General features: G+C 30.3%; 1 protein-coding gene across 5 annotated transcripts in view; it reads right to left on the bottom strand.

Moving 5' to 3' along the window:
* Window positions 1-6,097: 6,097 nt before the first annotated feature.
* The window catches only part of Ecr (ecdysone receptor), a 100,870-nt gene continuing 85,792 nt past the window's right edge, over window positions 6,098-21,175 (bottom strand). For all 5 annotated transcript variants that reach the window (XM_077416465.1, XM_077416466.1, XM_077416464.1 and 2 more), the window contains 3 exons: window positions 12,746-13,003; window positions 12,082-12,457; window positions 6,098-10,096 (listed from right to left, as the gene is read on the bottom strand). In XM_077416465.1, coding sequence (XP_077272591.1) covers window positions 9,852-10,096; window positions 12,082-12,457; window positions 12,746-13,003 — 879 coding nt within the window. In that variant the 3' untranslated portion in view covers window positions 6,098-9,851. The remainder of the gene's footprint in view (window positions 10,097-12,081; window positions 12,458-12,745; window positions 13,004-21,175) is intronic.

Genomic DNA, 21,175 nt, shown 5'->3' on the forward strand with positions numbered 1-21,175 from the left:
TATTGTTAGCAATTTGTCGGCAAGAGAACAGCATCAAATTTATTTCGCTTTGCTAGCAATATGACAGCATTGTGTGATCCTATGAACTATTACAGCAACATGACAGCAACAGTTCAAATTTTGAATCAGACGATTTTAGACCGCAGCATAAGTTATCAACAAGTTACTAGCAAGTTGCTGCACAAAATTGTTATATCGTGAAGGCATCATCTTGTCGATAAATACGGACTCAGTTGCCACAATTCTGAACACTTACTTGTTGTCGGCAACATGCCAGCAACAATACAGACACGTTGCTATCTGATCTTAATGACGTCTTCTAACGTCAATAAGACGTCTTTAGACATCATCTTGCTACTTTGGTATGTAGTAGATATTAAAAAATAAGTTAATATCGAGAAATTACAATGTCAAAGAAAGAATCTGCGAAATTATGAATCAACGATACTAAAAATCTGTGCGTTTGCGTGTTTTATCTTTAATGTGTATCTCTAATCTGCGTGCGCTTGTATCATTGAGTCCTCTCCATGAGTATAAATGTCAATGTATGTACCCGATAAAAGATTTTTTATATAAAAAAATATATAATTGTATATAAAATATGAGCATACATATATATATATATATATATATATATTTTTTATAATATATATATATATATATTTTTATATAATATATTATATATAATTTTTTTTTTAGATATTCGATCTGTTATGTTAAAAAGGATGCCCAGTTTGGGTCCCGAGTGAACAGTCATGAGTCATATATTAATCGATAGGGAGGTACTCACAAAGTACGAAACGGAAAGTTTGAATTGCCTAATTGAAGTCTGATGAGTGTACGGACCTAACCTACATTATAAATTATTTAAAAATAAAAATTTATTATTATTATTTTAAAGTACTGTTTAAATCATTCAACTTTTGTTTAAAAATTTTTTCTATTTTTTATAGTTTCGGAAATATTCGACCCAAAAAAGAAAAGTCGATTTTTTTCAAAAGGGTGTTTCGGCCCCTAAACATGCGTATGGGCATGTATAAAAAAATACGTGTCCCTTATTTTTGTCTAGAAAACAACATTTTAAAAGCTCATCAAAATCGGAGGACATTTCCGTACATTTCCTTGTTAGCCGGGTTAATGCTGTATCAAATACATTCTAGACATATTATTTCAACGTTTTTGGTATAATCCGTTATCGCCGTCATCACGGGAAGGCCTGGACGCCGAGAAATCGAACTAGACCAGTAGTACATGGTCATAATATGGTCATAATAGCGAAGTTTAGACAGCTCTAGCATTTAGAGGATTCGTTACAAAATTATGCCCATGAAACTTTTTAATCCTCTTTTGATGCGCTACATTTCTAACCACATCTGATTGCTGTTCACTAGGGGCCCAATTTTTCATATAAAACTGGGCATAGTTCTTTAACACCCTGTATATATATATTTTTTTCTTTTTTTTGTATAATCTCTGTTCGTGTATATTGGAAAAATAATAATAAGAAAAATTGATAAATAATGTAAAAAATAACTTTTGTATTAATTTTTTTATAAAAGTAAAAAATTACAATTAAATTATAAATATATAATATTCTATATATGTATAATCGTATATATAATCATATTTTACGTATAATTATTACAATAATATATTAATATATGATTATATTTGTAGACAATTTTTTCTCATATCCTCAAAAACTTTTTTTTATTACAAAAATAATACAAAAATTATCCTTTTTATTATTTTTAATTTTTCTTATTACTTTTCCTGTGTATACAAACAGAGATTATAGAAGAGAAAGTAAACATATATGGACATATTATATATATATATATATATATATATATATATATACCTATATATACAGTGTCCCATTTTAAACAACGCACCTCGATAATTCTTCAACGAATTATTTTCAGCAAAAATGTTTTAAACAAAAGTTGTACAGTTTCGAGGGACACATAAGATGCTGTCATTAGTTTGACCTTGAATAGTTGCTTGAACGTCACGTAAAGGTCATCTTTAATTTTTTAAATGGAACCATCTACTTTTTATTGCATATTCTTGTAGCTTATCTCGAGGGCTTTTCAAAACACTTAATAAAGTATTTTTTATTAAGAATTTTTGGAATTATTAGGCTTGAAGGTTCTAGTATTTTGACATAAAATACAAAATATCTTGTAAAACATTAAGTTTTCGGTAATGTGTTACCTTATTACTTTTATGCACGGGTTGGGTACGTCCCTCCAAAACGCCCTTTTGGACCCCTTTGGGGTGATAAAGAAGCTCAAACTAACTATTACTTTTATGCACAGAATAATAAGACAAATCAATTAGCATGAAAAACAGACATAGTTGCTTTTAAGAAAAAGTATGCAGATGCATGTTGCAAATTACATATTTTTTTTTAAAGGAACTATGTCTTTTTTTCATACCAATTGATTCGTCTCATTATTCTGTGCATAAAAGTATTAAGGTAACATTACCGAAAACTTAATGTTTTACAAGATATTTTGTATTTTATGTCAAAATACTAGAATTTTCAAATCTTATAATTCAAAAGTTCTTAATAAAAAAATACTTTATTAAGTGTTTTGAAAAGCTCTCGAGATTAGCTACAAGAATATGCATTGAAAAATAAGAGTTTCCATTTAAGAAATTGAAAATGACCTTCATGTGATCTTCAAGCAACTATTCAAGGTCAAACTAATGACACCATCTTATGTGCCCCTCAAAACCGTACAACTATTGTTTGAAACATTTTTGCTGAAAATGCTTCGTTGAAGAATTATCGAGGTGCGTTGTTTAAAATGAGATATATTTCCCATTGTATATCTCCCTATATCTTGGGATATATTTCCCTGTATATACGTTTTTATATAAAAAAATTTTTATCGAATAAAAACTTTAGTAGCATCGGTAATAGTGGCAATATTAGCGGTAGCATCCATAACAGTATGCAGCGATATTCATATTCCGTGTGATACGAGTCTAGTATTATTATTAACTGCGCTATTATTATTAACTGCGACAATTATTATTATTGTTGTGATTAATAACAATAATAATAATTGTCGCAGTTAATAATAATAGCGCTGTTTTGTATAACTGTAAGCAATCAATGACATTTTATATTGCGGTACTAAATCGCACAAATTGTATTTACAACACTTCTTGGAAGCTAGCCGATAATTTACAATACTTTCTGAATGTAAAAATGTAGTGCGAGAAAAGCGCGATTAAAATTTCTCGGATTTTGAGTCATCAAGGTCCCAAGATTTCTTGGATTTCAAATATTTTTGAAGCAAATCAGAGGAATTGAGATTACGACATACCAAGTCACATAATTTTAGCCTGCGTTTGTTTATTCCCAATAGCTCCCAGTGTAAATATAAACGCAGGCTTAATGAAATAAAGTCGTTGTTTTTCAAAAATTGATTTAGCATTCTTTTTTAATTGCTTTCATATTTGTCCTAAAAATTCTTTTGCAAGACTACACGAATTTTTTGTAACAAGTCTAATTGAGTTTAATAGAATTTATAAATTAATTTGAGCTCAGAATTATCAAATAATTTTTCTTGAGATGCTTTAGCATATCTTAAGACCTTCGATTCCATATGATTTCCTCAACAGATAAACAAATGAATAGAAAACAAGACGCGATGCGCACAAATGTCCAATGTAACTAAATGACTGTGTGTGTGTGTGTGTGTGTGTGTGTGTGTGTGTGTGTGTGTGTGTGTGTGTGTGTGTGTGTGTGTGTGTGTGTGTGTGTGTGTGTCCATCCATGTACTGAATCCATGTACATATGTCTGGATGTATTATAGCTTTAAAAAAAAAAAACACAGATACTCGATTCTATACTTGGCAGTATTGTGAACAATCGCCCGACAGGCGTTTAATTGTTTCTCCTTATTATACTTGTTCTGCTTTTTCCATCACAATGCGGTTCTTAAATCTCGAAAAAGACATCTCAACAAGACGAGAATGACGCAGACGGTGAACGTCCTTGGCAGTGATCGTAGAATTGCATTTTCATTTTTTATGTCTTTTCTTAAGCATTATTTCGATCTTTTTTGATTCGAAATGTTAAATATTATGTAACTGTGGCTTTTAACAATCTTTTTTTGCAACTAAACAGCATGTATTATTACAAGCGTTGCTAACTTTAAAAAAAGTAAAGCAGTAAGATTAGGTACACGTGTTATCATGTAAAATACTACGTAATTTTGACTTCCTGGATTCTTGGATCGTAAACTTTTTGAATTAATAGACCATTGATTTTTTAAAACAATTTTATGAAGTTCCAGAATCATTAGTTTTTCAAATTTTTAAATTCTTAAAATTTCAATCAATTTAATAATTTTGTTAACATCAAATTTTACGAAATTCTTAAAATATCAGTTTCTTTAGTTCATTAGGTTCTTGCATTGATTGAATTCTTATATAATATTGAACATTATTTTTTACAATTTTATTTTAAAATAGTATATAAATAAGAAACAATTACTTACTTAATAATTAATTTAATCAAATAAAATTCTACTTAAATTTTAATTTATGTAATGTTGAAATATAAATAGAATCAATTTAAGTTTTATTTTTTTTTTTTTTTTTTTTTTTTTTTTTTTTTTTTTTTTTTTTTTTTTTTTATTTTTTTTTTTTTTTTTTTTTTTTTTTTTTTTTTTTTTTTTTTTTTTTTTCCCTCCTGTTTTTTTTTTTTTTTTTTTTTTTTTTTTTTTTTTTTTTTTTTCCCCCCCCCCCCCCCCCCCCCCCCCCCCCCCCCCCCCCCCCCCCCCCCCCCCCCCCCCCCCCCCCCCCTCCCCCCCCCCCCCCCCCTGCCCCCCCCCCCCCCCCCCCCCCCCCTTCCCCCCCCCCCCCCCCCCCCCCCCCCCCCCCCCCCCCCCCCCCCCCCCCCCCCCCCCCCCTTCCCTCCCCCTCTTTTTCCCCCTTCCCCTCCCCGTCCCTTTTTCTCTCTCTCTCCCTCCCCCTACCCCTCCCTCTCTCTCTCTCTCTCTCTCTCTCTCTCTCTCTCTCTCTCTCTCTCTCTCTCTAAATACAATTCTTTAAAATTCGATTAATTATTTCCCGAAAAGTTCGTCAAACTTCTGATACCGCTTTCCAAAAAGATCGGTAACGAAAAATTATATACTTGATAACATTCCCCGAAAAATTCAACCCCTACTTTATGTGCAATTCTTTAAGATTCGGTCATTCAGAACCGGTTTTTAAAAAAATCGGTAATAAAAAATAGTACACTTTATAGCACTCCCCGGGAAATTCTACCCCTATTTCATGTATAATTCTTTGACATTTAATCAATTATTTCCCAAAAAATTGAAAAAATTAAAAAAACCGGTTTCTAAAAAGATCGGTAACAAAAACTGTACACATTATGGCGCTCGCCGTAAAATTCTACCCCTACTTCATATACAATTCTTTCAGATTCGGTCAATTAATTCCCGAAAGATTGAAAAAATTTCGTCCAAAAGATCGGTAACGAAAAATTATACACTTCATAGCACTCCCCGGAAAATTCTACCTCTGTTTGATCTACAATTCTTTGAAATTCGGTGAATTATTTCCCGAAAAATTAGAAAAATTAGAAAAAACGGTTTCCAGAAAATCGGTAACAAAAAACTATACACATAGTGGCACTCCCCGGAAAATTCTACCCCTATTTCATATACTTTTGGTAAAAATTATTTGAAAAAATTTCGATACCGGCTTCCAAAAAAATGGGTAACGAAAAATTATACACTTTATAGCACTCCCCGGAAAATTCTACCCCTGTTTGATCTACAATTCTTTGAAATTCGGTGAATTATTTCCCGAAAAATTAGAAGAATTAGAAAAACCGGTTTCCAGAAAACCGGTAACAAAAAACTATACACATAGTGGCACTCCCCGGAAAATTCTACCCCTATTTCATATACTTTTGGTATAAATTCGGTTCAGGGGTTTGGGCTGGGCGTTGATGAGTGAGTGAGTGAGTCAGTCAGGACATCTTCCTTTATATATATAGATATATATATTACATTTATACTTATATATTGCATGAATATATGATGCTTGCTTTTTCAGATTCAACTAGCGAGACATTTACTGGAGAATAAAATTACGTATAAATGGTTAGCATATATAATAAATCTCTTTATTGAAGATTTAGAAAATAAAAATGGAAAGAATTAAAAAAATTCAGTGATTGTAACTCAAAAAAAAGATTTCATCATCTAAAGAAATTATTGAGAATCTGATAATCTTGTCTTGAAATCCAACAATTTAAAAATTCAACTATTTTGTAAATTAAAAAATGTAGAGTCTAAAAATTCAAAGATTTAGGAATCCAAGAATTCTTCGTCATCATCCTTTAGTTTTAACGATTAGAGGCTAAATGTTTTCATGTGTTAGCATATTCTGTTATTGAATTCTGAGAACTATAAGGATCTTTCCCATAAACTTTTACTTTAACTCTCATCAATATTCTTCTTCATAATTACTTTTTAAAATGTTCTATTAATTATATCCATCCTTAATAATCCACTTTCGCAGTCTCTCTATTTCTTCTTGGTTTGTCAACCCCCACTCTTTCTTTTCTCTCTGTTACTCTTTTCTTACTCTGTTACTCTGTTACTCTGTTTTTCATTTCATTAAAAGATTAAAACGGACGGTTAAATTTCAAGTATCTCTTTTTTATTTTTTTTGTTTCTGCTTGTTGGTGAGCCGATGTCCGCTGCTGAAGGCACAAGGCTTTGCACTAGAACTCGGTCACCTATCCTAGCTGACTCATCTACGATCTATTACCAGCTATGTTCTGGAAATTTGTTTAAATCTCGAGCGGGAGCATGTAACACGCTGTATTAATTAACATCTCATTATCTTGATATTTTTAATAAAAGTAATTTAAACAAATATTTTAAATATTTATATGTATCATGACACTAAAAATATTCAAAATTAAAGAAACTTATTTTTAAGAGCATTATACAAATTTGATAATGTTTTAATGATGATAATAAATAAATAAGAGCACTTTTGATATGACCAATTATCTTAAAAATGCAATCGCTCGAGAATTAATTCAATTCAACAAGTTTCATCGCTTTCGTTCCACACATTACTGCTTTTCTAAATCATCGATCGATCGCCACGTCATTTCCCCTCGTTCAATCTCGATATTTCTGTCAATTTGGAACGAAAGGTGATCGATTCGTCTTAAGCATATCATGCATCTCATTCGTTATTCCTTAACTATCTTATAAAATTTAATCTTCGATCATTTAACGGATGGAGGAAGCCGACTTTAAATTGCTGTTTTGCTCGATCGAAAATCGTGGCACAAATAATAGGTAACAATGTTCGAGCAATTTCAAAATTTTTTAGACTTCTATTTCCAGATTTTTTATTTTTGGAAATCATTATCTTTGCAATTTAATTTTTTAAAAGTAATAATACGTAGAATAGATAATAATTGCAAATTTATAACAGTTATAAATTTATATAGTGAATTTATTACAATATTATTCGTTGTAGAATTTTCGATTTAGTAAACAAATTCAAAGTTGGTTTACTCTATTAACTTAAAATATATATTTTTATTCTTAATAAAAAAAAATATGTATTTTTCCATATTTCTGTTTGAAAACAGTTCAATCGGAGAGTTCTATTCCAGTTGCTCCAAAAAAGACATCAGTTATATTTATTACGAATATTATTATATTTCCTTGTACACCTTTGCAGGACGTCCCGTACATTTCCTTTTTATTCATTATTAAAAACGCACATTTTTTTGTAAAAATTTCTACTATAACAAGGTATATATATATATATATATATATATATATATATATATGTATATATATATATAAACCGAAGAGACACAATTAGCTTACAATGTAAATGTTCTATTTTGCTTCCTGTATCATTATATATGAACATCATATTTCTATATTCCGTAAGAAAATAATACATTTGAAAAAATTCCTGTTTCATGACATTTAAATAACATGTTATATATACACAGTATAGATCTAAAAAAATATATATATATATATATATATATATATGTCTCTCGCAAAAATAATATCATCCCTTTAGCCCTATCCTCTGTTTAGGGACGCCCTGCACATTTTTATGTGGTTTGTATTAATAAAAATATTAATACACAGTTTCAAGACGCGCCATCCTGCTGCGGTGTAGATCCTTTCCAATCTTTTTTCCATCTTTCTCATTTTCGCTCTAGTCTCTCCTTCTCTCTCCCTCTCTCTCCTTTTCTCTTTTTCACGCGCGCGTGCGCGCGCGCGCGCCCACACACACACACACACACACACACGTCTGTTTCCTACACTCTCTTTCCCTCTTTCTGGTATAAACAATGTACATGCTAGCAAGATATATTATGCTGTATGTGTATGAGTGATATAGATTCTATGCTATTGTGTTATACATATCTATTTTCTTTTTCGCGCTCCATTCATGCGGCGCTGCTCAAAAGTGAATATCGCATGGGTCGATCGTTCCGGTTCGCTCTCTTTACGGCCAAGGGAAAATGCTGTATTAATGACGACTACAGATTTTAATCCTCAAACTTGTTAATCTTCGGCCAGCAGCATCGCTAATTGCGTTAATCATGCTTCGTTACGATTCCCTTAGTCTCATCCTGCCAATATAATTTTCTACCCTCTCCCTCCCTTATAGTAACCACATTTGCTGCTATTCATTTTCTCAAGAATGACTAATGTGACAATGCACACTCGTCAAATATATCAATACCTTATCATATAATACATTACATTTACATATCGATTGTGTGTAAGGATGTATCCAGGTAGAGGATATAGCGATAAAATGTAAATTGCAGGTAGCTTTCTTTATATATCTTCAATCTCTGTTCTCTATGTATCACAGCCTGGGCCGCGCCACTGCCTATCTCTCACAATGATATATTCATTCTTATTCTTATTCCTTTCCTTGCTCCTTCCTTTGAAGCGTGTGTGACTCTGCGCGTATTTTCAATGTGCGAGGCCTTTCTTGTTCCTCGTTTCCAAATCGGTCCCACGCGATTCTCATAGGTTAGGTCTAATCGCGACATAAATATTTACGATTTTGTGAACAAAAGAAAGTATTAGTACGGATCAACGACTGTTTTAATTTAAATAGTCTTGAATAGACGAGTATTACAAAAATTACTTCGAACAAAAATACATGGAACTATGAAGATCGATAATTTCATGAATTGTATAGATACGTCGTGTATATATCTTATGCCATAGATCTTTGGTAGCATAGAGCTTCAATTCTTTAAATCTTATTGTGTGTCTATGGTACTATACAGATCTTTCTCGCATCAAACTCTCTCTTATCACTAGTATTCAATCATATGTATTTTCATCAGCACATTGTTCTCAAATGTATTTTATCATTTATTATTTCCACAAATTCCCAACTTTCTTTTTTCACAGTATTATATACATAAATCTAAATCTATAAAGAATAAACAACTTTCTGTGCGTCACACATAAGTTACATGCGAATAGCGTGGGGCCGGTCTGTCTCACGCTTGTCTAACAAGCCATATAAAGATCAATCAATCTAGGGTGACACCTAGAGATGGTCGATCGAGAGAAAGAACAAATGATCGAAATGAATCTAAAAACAGCACTGATACAATATGTTAACTTGCTATGTTGAGGCAGTGGCATAATGGTGCACTAGTATAAGAATTACGCAGGCCGTTTTCCACGTCCGTGCGTCCATCGACGCCGTTGTTGCTGTTGCTGCTACCGCGACGTCAGATGATTTATTTAGCCGACCGGCGCAATCGCCGTTGATCGGCGACTGAGAAACTAGGGCACCACGTCCCAGATTTCGGCGAGGAAAAGTGGCAGCTTCTTGTTCTTAAATTTCAGGTTCAAGCACATTTCACTGTTTTGATTGCCAAGGGTTCTGAGTTCGGTTAAAACTGATAGAAGTTTAGCGAAGATCGTACAGGATTTCGGTCGACGACGATTATCCACATATGCTTTTAATGTCTTCAAATAAATCTCCTGAAGCTTCTCCACTTTTCTGCTTTCCAACAAATTGGGTCTCTCTGCAAAGTAATAATTATTTTAGATTTAAATAAAAATATTTAAATGATAAAAACAGAAATTGATATTAATAATTAATAAAATTGTATCTGATTCCTTATTCAAATCAAAATTTATCTATTTAGATTATTCATCATTATATTCATTATTTGTTATTATTTTTATCTCTCCAGGCAACTATAAAAATTATAGAAAAGGGAATTTAGCTTATTGACACATATTATCACGTGACGTTTAAAAAATTTTAGCCATCGCTCTTTATTAAAAGTTATTAACAAATTCGTTAAATGTAAAATAAAAATGCGTAGAATTTCTCAATTTGGAATTAGAATTAAGTTAAGCTAGAAAATGTTGAATTCATTGAGAAACTACAGATATACACATTTAAAATTAAAAATGTTTTAAAACGATATAAAAGAACTGTTCAGAACCTGTTTTTAAGGTTCGTCTACTACTTTGGAGTCAAAAATGTGATTGAATAATAATGTCATTACAGCGATTCCGAATTATATATATGCAATATTAGTATAATGAATTGTAGGTGCTAGTTATGTGCTCTATTCTTCGTAAATTATTAGTGTATAGAATATTAACAAATATATGCCGAAGTATGAGAGCGTCAACGATTCGGGAATCGTTGTCAGGTACTTATTATCCAACATTATAAAGAAAAAGAAAAATTACAAATAATTTATAAAAACCTATAACAATTGTCAGAGAATACTAAAGACTTAAAATGATTAATACATGATTGCGTGTCATGGATTCATGATTTATAGTGGTTAAACACTGTTTGTGAGGTTGGGTTTGCATGTTGCGTTGCCAATGTCAACGTCTATCATTACTAATCCACGAGGTAAAAGTAAACTTTGTGACAATAAAGTTTTAAATCCACATGGTAAAATCCTATTTTTAAAGTTCTTGTGCAATACTTGTTTCATCTGTCAAATGCTAGTTTTTTTAAGTCCTAAATTGGCTAAGTGTGTACTAAATCAGTGATTATTTACCTCAGAGCGACCGCGCGTTTCTCATGAGGCGCTGGGCTCAAAGTGGTCAACTTCTGAATAATATTACAAAAAAACTATACGGTCAATATTGCTCAACTTTTGGGATTATTTGTGTAAAGTGTTTATGTAAATCATATAAAAAACTTAAGACTTTAAGTTGACTTTCTAATAGGCGAACCTCTTTAACATCTGCAATATTTTTATTACTTATCTAATATCACGAACAATCACACACACGAACAAAATATCACGATAAGTGTATATTTTTTCGCAATGACAATGATAAATGTTATACATTATTTTACTCGTAGGTGCGTATCGAAAGTGTGTACGAATAGAAAATCTTCTATTGTAATATAAAGAAACTATTAACACAGGCAGCAGATTTGCAAAACGGATTTTTGAGTTATTAAAACAATTTTTATAAAGGGTTTCCTAAAAATTGCTGTTGTAAATGTAATATGTTACGTGTAAAAACGGTTCTTTCTTCTCTAAGGCACGATATTTGTAATTAAACTATGAAGACTATTAAAAATGAAATTTATATCACTGATATTTTATACGATCGTTACATGTGAGTGTCACTCAACAATACATTTAGAACCTTTGACTTAAAAATGTAAATAAATTTTAGTTATTATTGTATGACTGCAGATTACAAAATCATCCAAAATTTTTTTGTGGAGACACACTTTTGTATGGTGAGATTGTATTGATACTTATCAAATAACCGAAAAAATTCTCATGCGGTATTTTACACTAAAAATAAAACTCTTGAAGAAATTTATGCAATGAACCATCGTACCATCAACTGATGTACATTGATCAAAGTTAATATGTATCTTGCAATGCAAGTTGAAATCTGTGTCAACTATTACAATATAAAATAATTTATAGAAGAGCTATCTAAATTAAAAACAGCATTTTTTGATTCCTGATATTATTTGACGCAAAACGCTACTGTGTTTTTTAATACATACCAGAAAAAATGACAATAGCTGTGAGCAAAGCATATTCAGCATTATTGACCCTCATAGCGTACATTTGCCGGCAGAATCGTAAAAGGTCTTCGATGGTATCTCCCATTCCAGCGACGCTATAACTGTCACGCGTGTATGATTGATTGTTAGCAAAAATGATGCTATCGCTTTGCACGTCGTACTTTCTTGCCATCCGTAGCATCATCACCTCACTGGAGCACGCCTTTAACAGAGTGATTTGATCTTCACGTAACAGCTCGTTAAAGCCGGGTAATCTCTTCGAAAACTCGACGATCAACTGAACAGTCAGAATCGTGATTTCGGTGATGTGTCTGAAACTATAATCACTCGGAGACTCGCCTTCCATTGGTTGATTCTGAAAGACAAGAGGCAGTTATATAAAAAATATTAAAAAATTTACTGAAAAATAATATATAGATAATCTCCAAATCGTAAAAACAATGATCTGTTTCCTGTTTTTTCAAATTGTAATAATTTCAGTTTTAATAATATTTTCACATAAAAAAAAAACAGATATTTTTAAGCATACTTTATTCCTCTATGTTACATTAAAAAGTTGAAAACTGTAGATGTAAAATAATTATAATTCAGAATAAAAATTTGTAATATAAGTAAAATTAAGTACAAAACATAACATATATACCGTAATCCTTTTTAGATCCTCTTCGCTCGGTTGTTCAAATTCGCATTGAAAAGACACGAGCCTATTTATTAATTCTTCTTGTTCAGGACTAATGGGCTTAACACAAGTGTAAGGATTGATAGGGGTAAGAATGCCGCTACTTCCGGATACGGACAACGATTCGGCTTCCGCTGGTTCGATTTTGACGCCCACTTGTTCGCCCATTCCAGCGCTGCCTGGTGAACCATTCATTGTCGTGCTGTTCGGTTTATCCTTCTCCTGCAGAGCACATTGCATAAAAACAAACATATAAGTTATATGTACATAAAAGTTCTAATAGAAAAGATCCAAGTAAGTTAAAAAAAACTGAATATATAAATATCTCCATACAAAATAATTTAAATTTCCGGAATTGAAGTGTTTATTGCCACAAATTTCCTTAAATCTAGATTTAAAAAAAAATAGAAATTGTATACGTTTATGTATCACAATGTACATTATGAAGATATTATTTAAATGATAATGCTACAGTACAAATACAAAAAAAATGAAAACTTTTGTAATTATTTATATATTTGTTTTGTATATTTATATTATATTTATTTCAAATTACTTTTTAAACACGTGTGTGCATACGCACGCGCGCGCACATACACACTACTTGTTTTATTAATAAAAGATTGGCTCACCAAAGTTGTCTACAGTTTTTATCGTTGGAATATAATTATACAATGCTTGAATAATTACTAGAGTGCAATGTTATACCATTCTTCTAGAACATCTTCCAATTGCTTAAGAGATATAGGTATTGGAAAAGGAAATCTGCTTCTCTTATTCTGTTTTTCAAAACTGCTTACGATGATTCAATGATATTTAAATCAGGCGATTGCGCTAACGTCACCAGGAAGGATGTTGAAGTTTTGGAAAATAGAGGGCAATTTTGGAAAGTAGAGTGAGAAGCAAAGAACAATGCCCCTTTATGGCCAAAATTTGCCTGTAAGGGAACCGTATAAAATCTGTCTATTTTTATGTTTTTGGGTCTGCTGAACTCGAATATGAAACTTAAAATTGTCCAAAATACAGGGAAATTTGTGAAAATACAGTTTTATGACACGAAAGCTTTGTTCAACAGCAAGTATTTGTAATAATCAAATGGCATTTGTGTACAAAAGAAAACTTTTTTTTACTTCTATTTTACTATAATATCTTTGAGTTTAAAAGATGGGTTGCGCGCGTGTGTATGTAATGTGGAGCTCGCATGAGCATTTTTATTGTTACCGCCAACATTAACTCTACTTAATTGTGAAATACACCGCGTGGAGGTTGCTGAATTTGTATCTCTTCTGTCTTGTGAGGTCTAATCCGTCTCATTAGGTCATATGTCAGTATGTCTGTTATATCAAAAGTAATTGGGTTCTTAAGTAAAATTTTTTTATTAAGCGGTATCCATAATTAATGTAGAGAATCTAAGCCGATTTTTAGTACTTTTTGAATTAAAAAAAAAAACCCAAATTTGAGAAAGTTATAGCTTTCTAAAGTTTCTTTGATGACGGCAACTTCAAAAGATTTCGCAACAACATTATGACGTCACGCACATTTTCGTGTACTATATTTTCTTCAATTTTGAAGATATTGCAAAAATTCAAAAAGTTTACAAAGAAAGTATGCCATGATCTATCAAAATATACTGTTAGGTAAAAGTCGGTTAAAGACCGAATTAGTAATGTAATCAGTTTTCTAATGTAATAGTTTATATTTATTATTATTTATGTTTTATATAATAGTATATTATTTTATATTTTACCTTTTTTTATTTTCGTTTATTTTTTTTGTTTATTTTTTTGGTATCTTGAGCAATTAAAGCTAATACTGGCGGTGACAGTAAAAACGCGCGCGCGTACACGCTACATACACACACACATATATATATATATATATATATATATATATACATATAACAATACAGCCAGTTAGCCGTATTGTAAGCAGTTGAAGGTAATAATATCGTAAGTTCGCATTTGGTCTTTTGACCTTTGGTGACCTTGGGTCATAGCTCATTGAATTCGTAATGAGAAAAACTACAAACGTAGGTGTTTAAAAAATTAAATAATTTTTTTCATAAATAATATTTTTTTTTCAAAAATATTACCTTGAATTTTTTTAATGGCACTATGCTATCTTTTTTTCATAATATTGTAGGGATCTTTTAAGACAAATTCAACGCAGTATCAGAAATGTCATTTCTGGTATTTAATATAAAATTTGCATTATTTTAAATTAGAATAATGATTCATTGCTGCTATTGAAACAAATTAATATCCACTTCGAAAGAAGAGTCGAAGAATATTGATGTGTTTACAATACGAAAATTGTTTCCAGACAACTTGCAGTATTTATGTTTACACTTCTAGTCAGAGCTTATAAGTATAAAGTACTGTGGTATACAAAATAATGCTGCAAATTTGATGTTAATAAATATCAATAAAAGTGAAATTTCTGATAGTGCGTTAATTTTGTCTTAAAATCCCCTACAATATTATAAAAAATAGCATGGTGCTATTTAAAAAATTCAGTAATATTAATTTTTTGTGAAAAAATTAAAAATTTTTTTTATTGCGAGATGTAGTTTGCATGAAATAGATAAATGTTTATCTTTTAATGTTCACCTTTTTTTTGCTTCCTCATAGAGGAAACTTTGTTTTCGTAAAAAAAATTTTTTTTTAGTTGCTTTTGCCAATGTGTTCAGAATGTTCTAAAACGTCGAAAAATCGCTATTTTAAAAAAATGTCGGTATGTGTGTATGTATATGTGCGTATGTGTGTATGTGTGTATGGCTGTGCCAAATTTACCAAAATTTCTATAATTCCAGAACTGATCAACCAAATCTTAACAAATTGTATATGAAATAGGAGTAGAAAAGACTGAAGAATATAATAGAATTAATAAAAATTGCTAATAATCAAGGGGTTCTTTTTTAATAAAATTTTGAATTTTTGCAGAAGTGTTTGTTTATGCTTTAATTTCTGCAAATTTGGAGATATCGATCTATTTCTAATTTTATTATATTTTTCAGTCTTTTCTACCCCTATTTCATATATAATTTTTTAAGATTTGGTTGATTAGACTCAGCTTCCCAGTAAGACAGTTTGTAACTGTTATGTAACGTTATGTAACTTAGGGAGCACATGGAAAGAACAATAACATTGTTCTTTCATCATAACAGTTACAAACTGGTTTACTGGGTTTATACGTGATTAAAGATCCCTAATTTTTAGAAAAATGTTTGTAATAGCTTTAACTTCTGTAAATTTTAAGATATCGGTTTATTTTTAATTTTGTTATATTCTTCAGTCTTCTTTATTTCTATTTTATATAGTTTTTTAATGCCGATATTCATAGTCGGGTCTTATATTCAAGTTAAAAACGAGATGCAAGTACTAGTTGCTCTAACTTTCGCAAATATTGAGATATCGGGCTGTTTTTTTTTTTTTTTTTTTTTTTTTTTAAATAGAGTATCATTCAAGGAAGGTCGGTATTGAATTTGGCGATGATCGGTAAAGGGGTTTTTTGCAAGTAGAAACCTTTGCTCACAAAGCTTCCTCTATGAGGAAGCCAAAACAAATAGAGGAAGCTTTGTGAGCAAAGGTTTCTATTTGCACACTTAAAAACTATGAGGAAACAATGTGCAGGTTTCTACTTGCACACTTTTACTTGTTAACTATCGAAAGCGTCTAAAACATCGTGCGAACTAATAAACATACTGTATATATAAAGGGTATAGTTATACTATTTTGAAAATATTTTAACATAAGTTTCGTAGCATCAGCTATAAAAATATGCAATAAGAAGTGAAAATTTCTATATTTATTTTCTAAATATTTTTAAAATAGTATAACTATACTCTTTGCGTTAAAAATTGCCTAAATTATGAACTGTAGAAGTTGCAGTATCACATACATAATAGAGTTCCTATAATAAGAGTTAAGCCAATGTGTTGACGATTTTTGATTGGTCCCGCGCCGTCCCGCCATATGTTTCAGCCAAGTTAGTGGGAGTGAGACAAAGCTATAACGGTGTTCTAACTCTTATTATAGGAACTCTAACATATAAATTTAATCGCGCAATCTAGGTGACATATATATATATATATATATATATATATATATATATATTAGGTAATATAAATGCCAACGAGAGATATCATAACTTTTACATGTATAAAACTTGTAACGTGTAATATTTTTTCTAATGTAGCTGTTTCCTTTACACTAATTGATTTATCTCATTATGCTGTGCATGCAAGTATATACATATTATATTATGTATACAACAAATAAATATTTTACACATTATTTCAAGTTTCTTCATATATGTATATTTCTTATATCAAAATACATATATGTAAATAAAATATAAAACATGTCATAAATTATTAATTTTTATAATTTCATCTTAACACTCATATGCAGAATAATTAAGGATATCCAATAAAATAAAAAAATAGTATAAATCAACTTAAAATGATATTGATAATGTTATTATATATGTATAGTTTATTGTTCCCTTTAGTGCTACATCTATAAATCATAATACGAAAAGAATTGATAATGTTATTAATATCTCATAAAAAATACATAATAAATATAATTTTCATTATATACATCTTCTAAATAGTACAACTTTTCTCATAGATATTTTTTTATATTTAACAAAAAGAAAACAGTATTTTTTAGGTAGCAATTTTTAGTGACTGACTCTATAAAAATTTTGAAATAAACTCTTTAAATCAAAGTTGAATATTCAAAAAAATATATTTTTTTCTCCGAAACTTACTTATCAGACTAAAATAACTCTTCGAGATAAAATACAATAAATTTTAAGACACGTATGTTTTTGTACAATTAAATATTCATCGTTATATTCAATGATAAACACAACATAAAAAATTTAAGTATATACCTAAATAATTTATATTAATATACATTGTATTTAGCTTTGTCAAATTTTACACATTTTTATCACTAGATCATTAAACACTAAAAATATGTGAACTAATTTTCATAGTGGAACAATAAAATTGCACCAGTGTGCACGAGTGTTACACTAGTTTTCCCACTTTCCCAGTAGAAAACGCTATAACTATAGTGTAAAATTAAAAATAATAAATTTAAAAAACAAATATATAAAAAAAGTATTTTTAGCATAAATAATTAATAGTTTAACCAGTTACGACAGTAAAGGCCCGGGCACATAGAAAAACTTAAGCAGTAAGACTTAAGCAGTAAGCAAGCCAATCACAGTCAAAAACTTGAAACATAATGCAAGCGCGGTAGTGAATCCCAAGTATCCCAACTGTTGATTTCCTTACTGCTTATGTCTTACTGTTTAAGTTTTTCTATGTGCTCAGACTTTAAGGTAATTAGTCCGTGACAATACAATGCAACATTTTATACTCTAAATCGACATAAAAAATTTCTGACCATTTGCGTTACAGGCTGAAAACTTTTGGATAAGTTCTGTCCCTCACACACAAAACAAAAAACTTTCTTTTATTTTTTTTCCTCCAGTCGCTTCTTTACATAAAACAATTGCAAAAATCGAGGTCTATTTATTATTGTATTTTTAAATCTAAACGGTCAATAATTTCAGTTTTTTTTACTAGTCCTAAAGTGTCCTTCTACTAAATATATATCCGTTTTTCATCACTTTCTTAAGATTTGTTCTAATAATTAAAATTCAAAATACGAGATTTTCGTATGCTTTGTACATGCAATACACAAAAAAAATGCAGTTTTTGATAGCGATTATCTCGCGTTCAGGACGGTCAATTACTTTTAACTTGTACAGATATGTAGATACCACATTTATTAACATATAGTAAAATTTTCAAATTTTTCTTACGAATTGCGATTTACGAACTAACTACCTTAAAGGCTTTGGCACATAGAAAAACTTAAGCAGTAACACGTTAGCAGTAAGAAAATCAACAGTTTGGATTTGCTACCGCTTATGTTATGCCTTAAGTTCTTGACTGTGATTGGCTGATTTGCTTAAGTTTTTTTGTGTGCCAAGGCCCTAAGCGTCGACTCCTTTAATGTTTGGGATTACCAATCATATGATATACCGCCATATTCTTGGCTGGATAAAGCGACATATTTCAAAATATAAATATTGTAAAATTAAAAATATTAAGTGTAAAATATTAATATTTTAAAACTAAACATATACTAGAAATAAAAGAATATTTTAGAGATTCATTTATAATTACACTTTATTATACTATAAAATATAACAAATAAAATAATAAAAACAATAAAAGCATTAGTTTAAAAATGAATTACATGTATTTTATATATAACATATTAGAAATTAATATAAATAAAATTTACATACATATAAAAACATATAATTATTAAAATTTTTATTAATACATTCGTTAAGATTATATAATGTTCGTTAATTTCAAATTTAGAGACCATAAAATAAAATATACAGTGTTTCAAAAAGGTTGGGCGGGCTATACGTAGTTTTGTTTCTCTCATCAAGACAAATAAAAATGTTCCTATAAAACGCTTCGTTAAAAGATAAATGTCAAGTTAAGTTTTAAAGAATAAATTTTTATGTGGAGAAAAAGTTTGAGTTGCTACAAGATAATAATAATGTTATTTTTCGCTCATCAATACAAAAGAGTTATGAAAACCATATGAGAGTAGCTGCTATATGGATGTTATAACCATAATATACGGATGTTACAACCATAATGATTATTTCTTATAGGTACGGTTCCTGCAACCATAGTTATATACATATGTTATCCTAGCTTAAGTTAATGGCACTTACAATGTCTACCTGTATGAAGTGCATATATGTGTTACGGTAGAACTATCTTCTTGGCATTGATAAGACATCTGTAGGAATTTGAAAGTGTATTGGATATTGATAAAATTCAATTGAGAACAACGCACTTTTCAGCTGATTGTTGTAATTAATCCCCACTGCCTTCAACTTGCCATTTATCTCTCTAACAACGAGCCATCTAAGATAAGAGCACGAATCTGATTGTTAGTTACTGCGAGCATCTCGCTGACTGAGATATAAACTGTAACGTAATTTATTTTAAATCTTACCTTTGAAAATAGGAATAAAGTCCTCAAATCCTATGCTTTGAAGATAAAGCTCGCAAGCTTTATTCATAATTAAATTACCACAATTGTATCCACAATAAATATGCACAATATAACACACTATCAAGAGACACGGTAGTGTCTCGCGCCAAGTACACGCGGAGCGATATATTTTACATGAAAATCCTTCTGCGATTAAACTGAACTTTCACAATCAGTGCTGTATCGTGCAACTATATTTTATAGATCTCTCAACCATACTATTTATACTGCAGACCACATTAGAAAGATAGCAATAATCCTTCAATTGAGCCATATGAGGGTATTGTAACCGAATGTTACTTAGTGAGAACCTGAGAACTACGATCATGAGAACCATATAGATGTTCATATCTTAACAGCTATATTCAATGTAATATCAATATAACTTAAATTCACATACATTTCTTTTTCAATCATAGAGAATGTTGTTGTAACAACCATAGCAATTTTCTCCATGTACGTTATACATACTAATATATTTATTTTTAAAAATTTCAAAAATTAAATAAAGGAACAAAACTCAAAGATGTTCAAAATGTCCATCGCGTGAAGAAATGCAATTGTTTTCAAATAGTCTCGCACAAATAAAAGTCAAGTGGATTTGAATCGGGCGCGGGTTATGACTGTGGGACTACCATTTGAAGGGCATTTGAAAACAATTGTTTACTTGATTCCGATTGACAACGAGCAACAACTTTTACAACGAATAGAAAATGAATGTCAAACGATACGCAATATTCCAGGAGTGTTCGAAAGCATAAGGCAGTTCATGATTCAAAAAGTCCAGAATTGCATTGCTTCACGTGATGGACATTTTAAACATCTTTGAGTTTTGTTTCTTTTTTTAATTTAAAAAATTTTTTTAAGTACATAAATAAATATTAGAACAATGTGTATAAATGTAAATATTTTTTTAATGTAAAAATTTATTCTTTGAATCTTAACTTGACGATAATCTTTTAACAAAGCGTTTTAGAAACATGTTTCATAGGAACATCCTGGTTGTCTTGATAAAAAAAACATGACCATGTATAGCCCGTCCAACCTTTTTAAAATGCCCTATATATATATGCTTAGTAAAGAATTAAATACATAAAACAGAACATAAATTTTACCTTCTGATAAAGATTTCACATTTGTTGAAAGATTTATGAAATTTATATTAGAATTGCATGCGGTTGTAGCCTATTTCTTAAATTATTTAAAAACATTGACGATATAAAAATGTTCACCACAAATTCTATAATTAGTATATAATTTTTTCAAAGGAGACTCTATACATCTG

The sequence above is a fragment of the Temnothorax americanus genome, unplaced genomic scaffold (assembly GCF_048541705.1).
Source record: "Temnothorax americanus isolate GAGA-0224 unplaced genomic scaffold, ASM4854170v1 Scaffold43, whole genome shotgun sequence".
Classification (NCBI taxonomy): domain Eukaryota; kingdom Metazoa; phylum Arthropoda; class Insecta; order Hymenoptera; family Formicidae; genus Temnothorax; species Temnothorax americanus.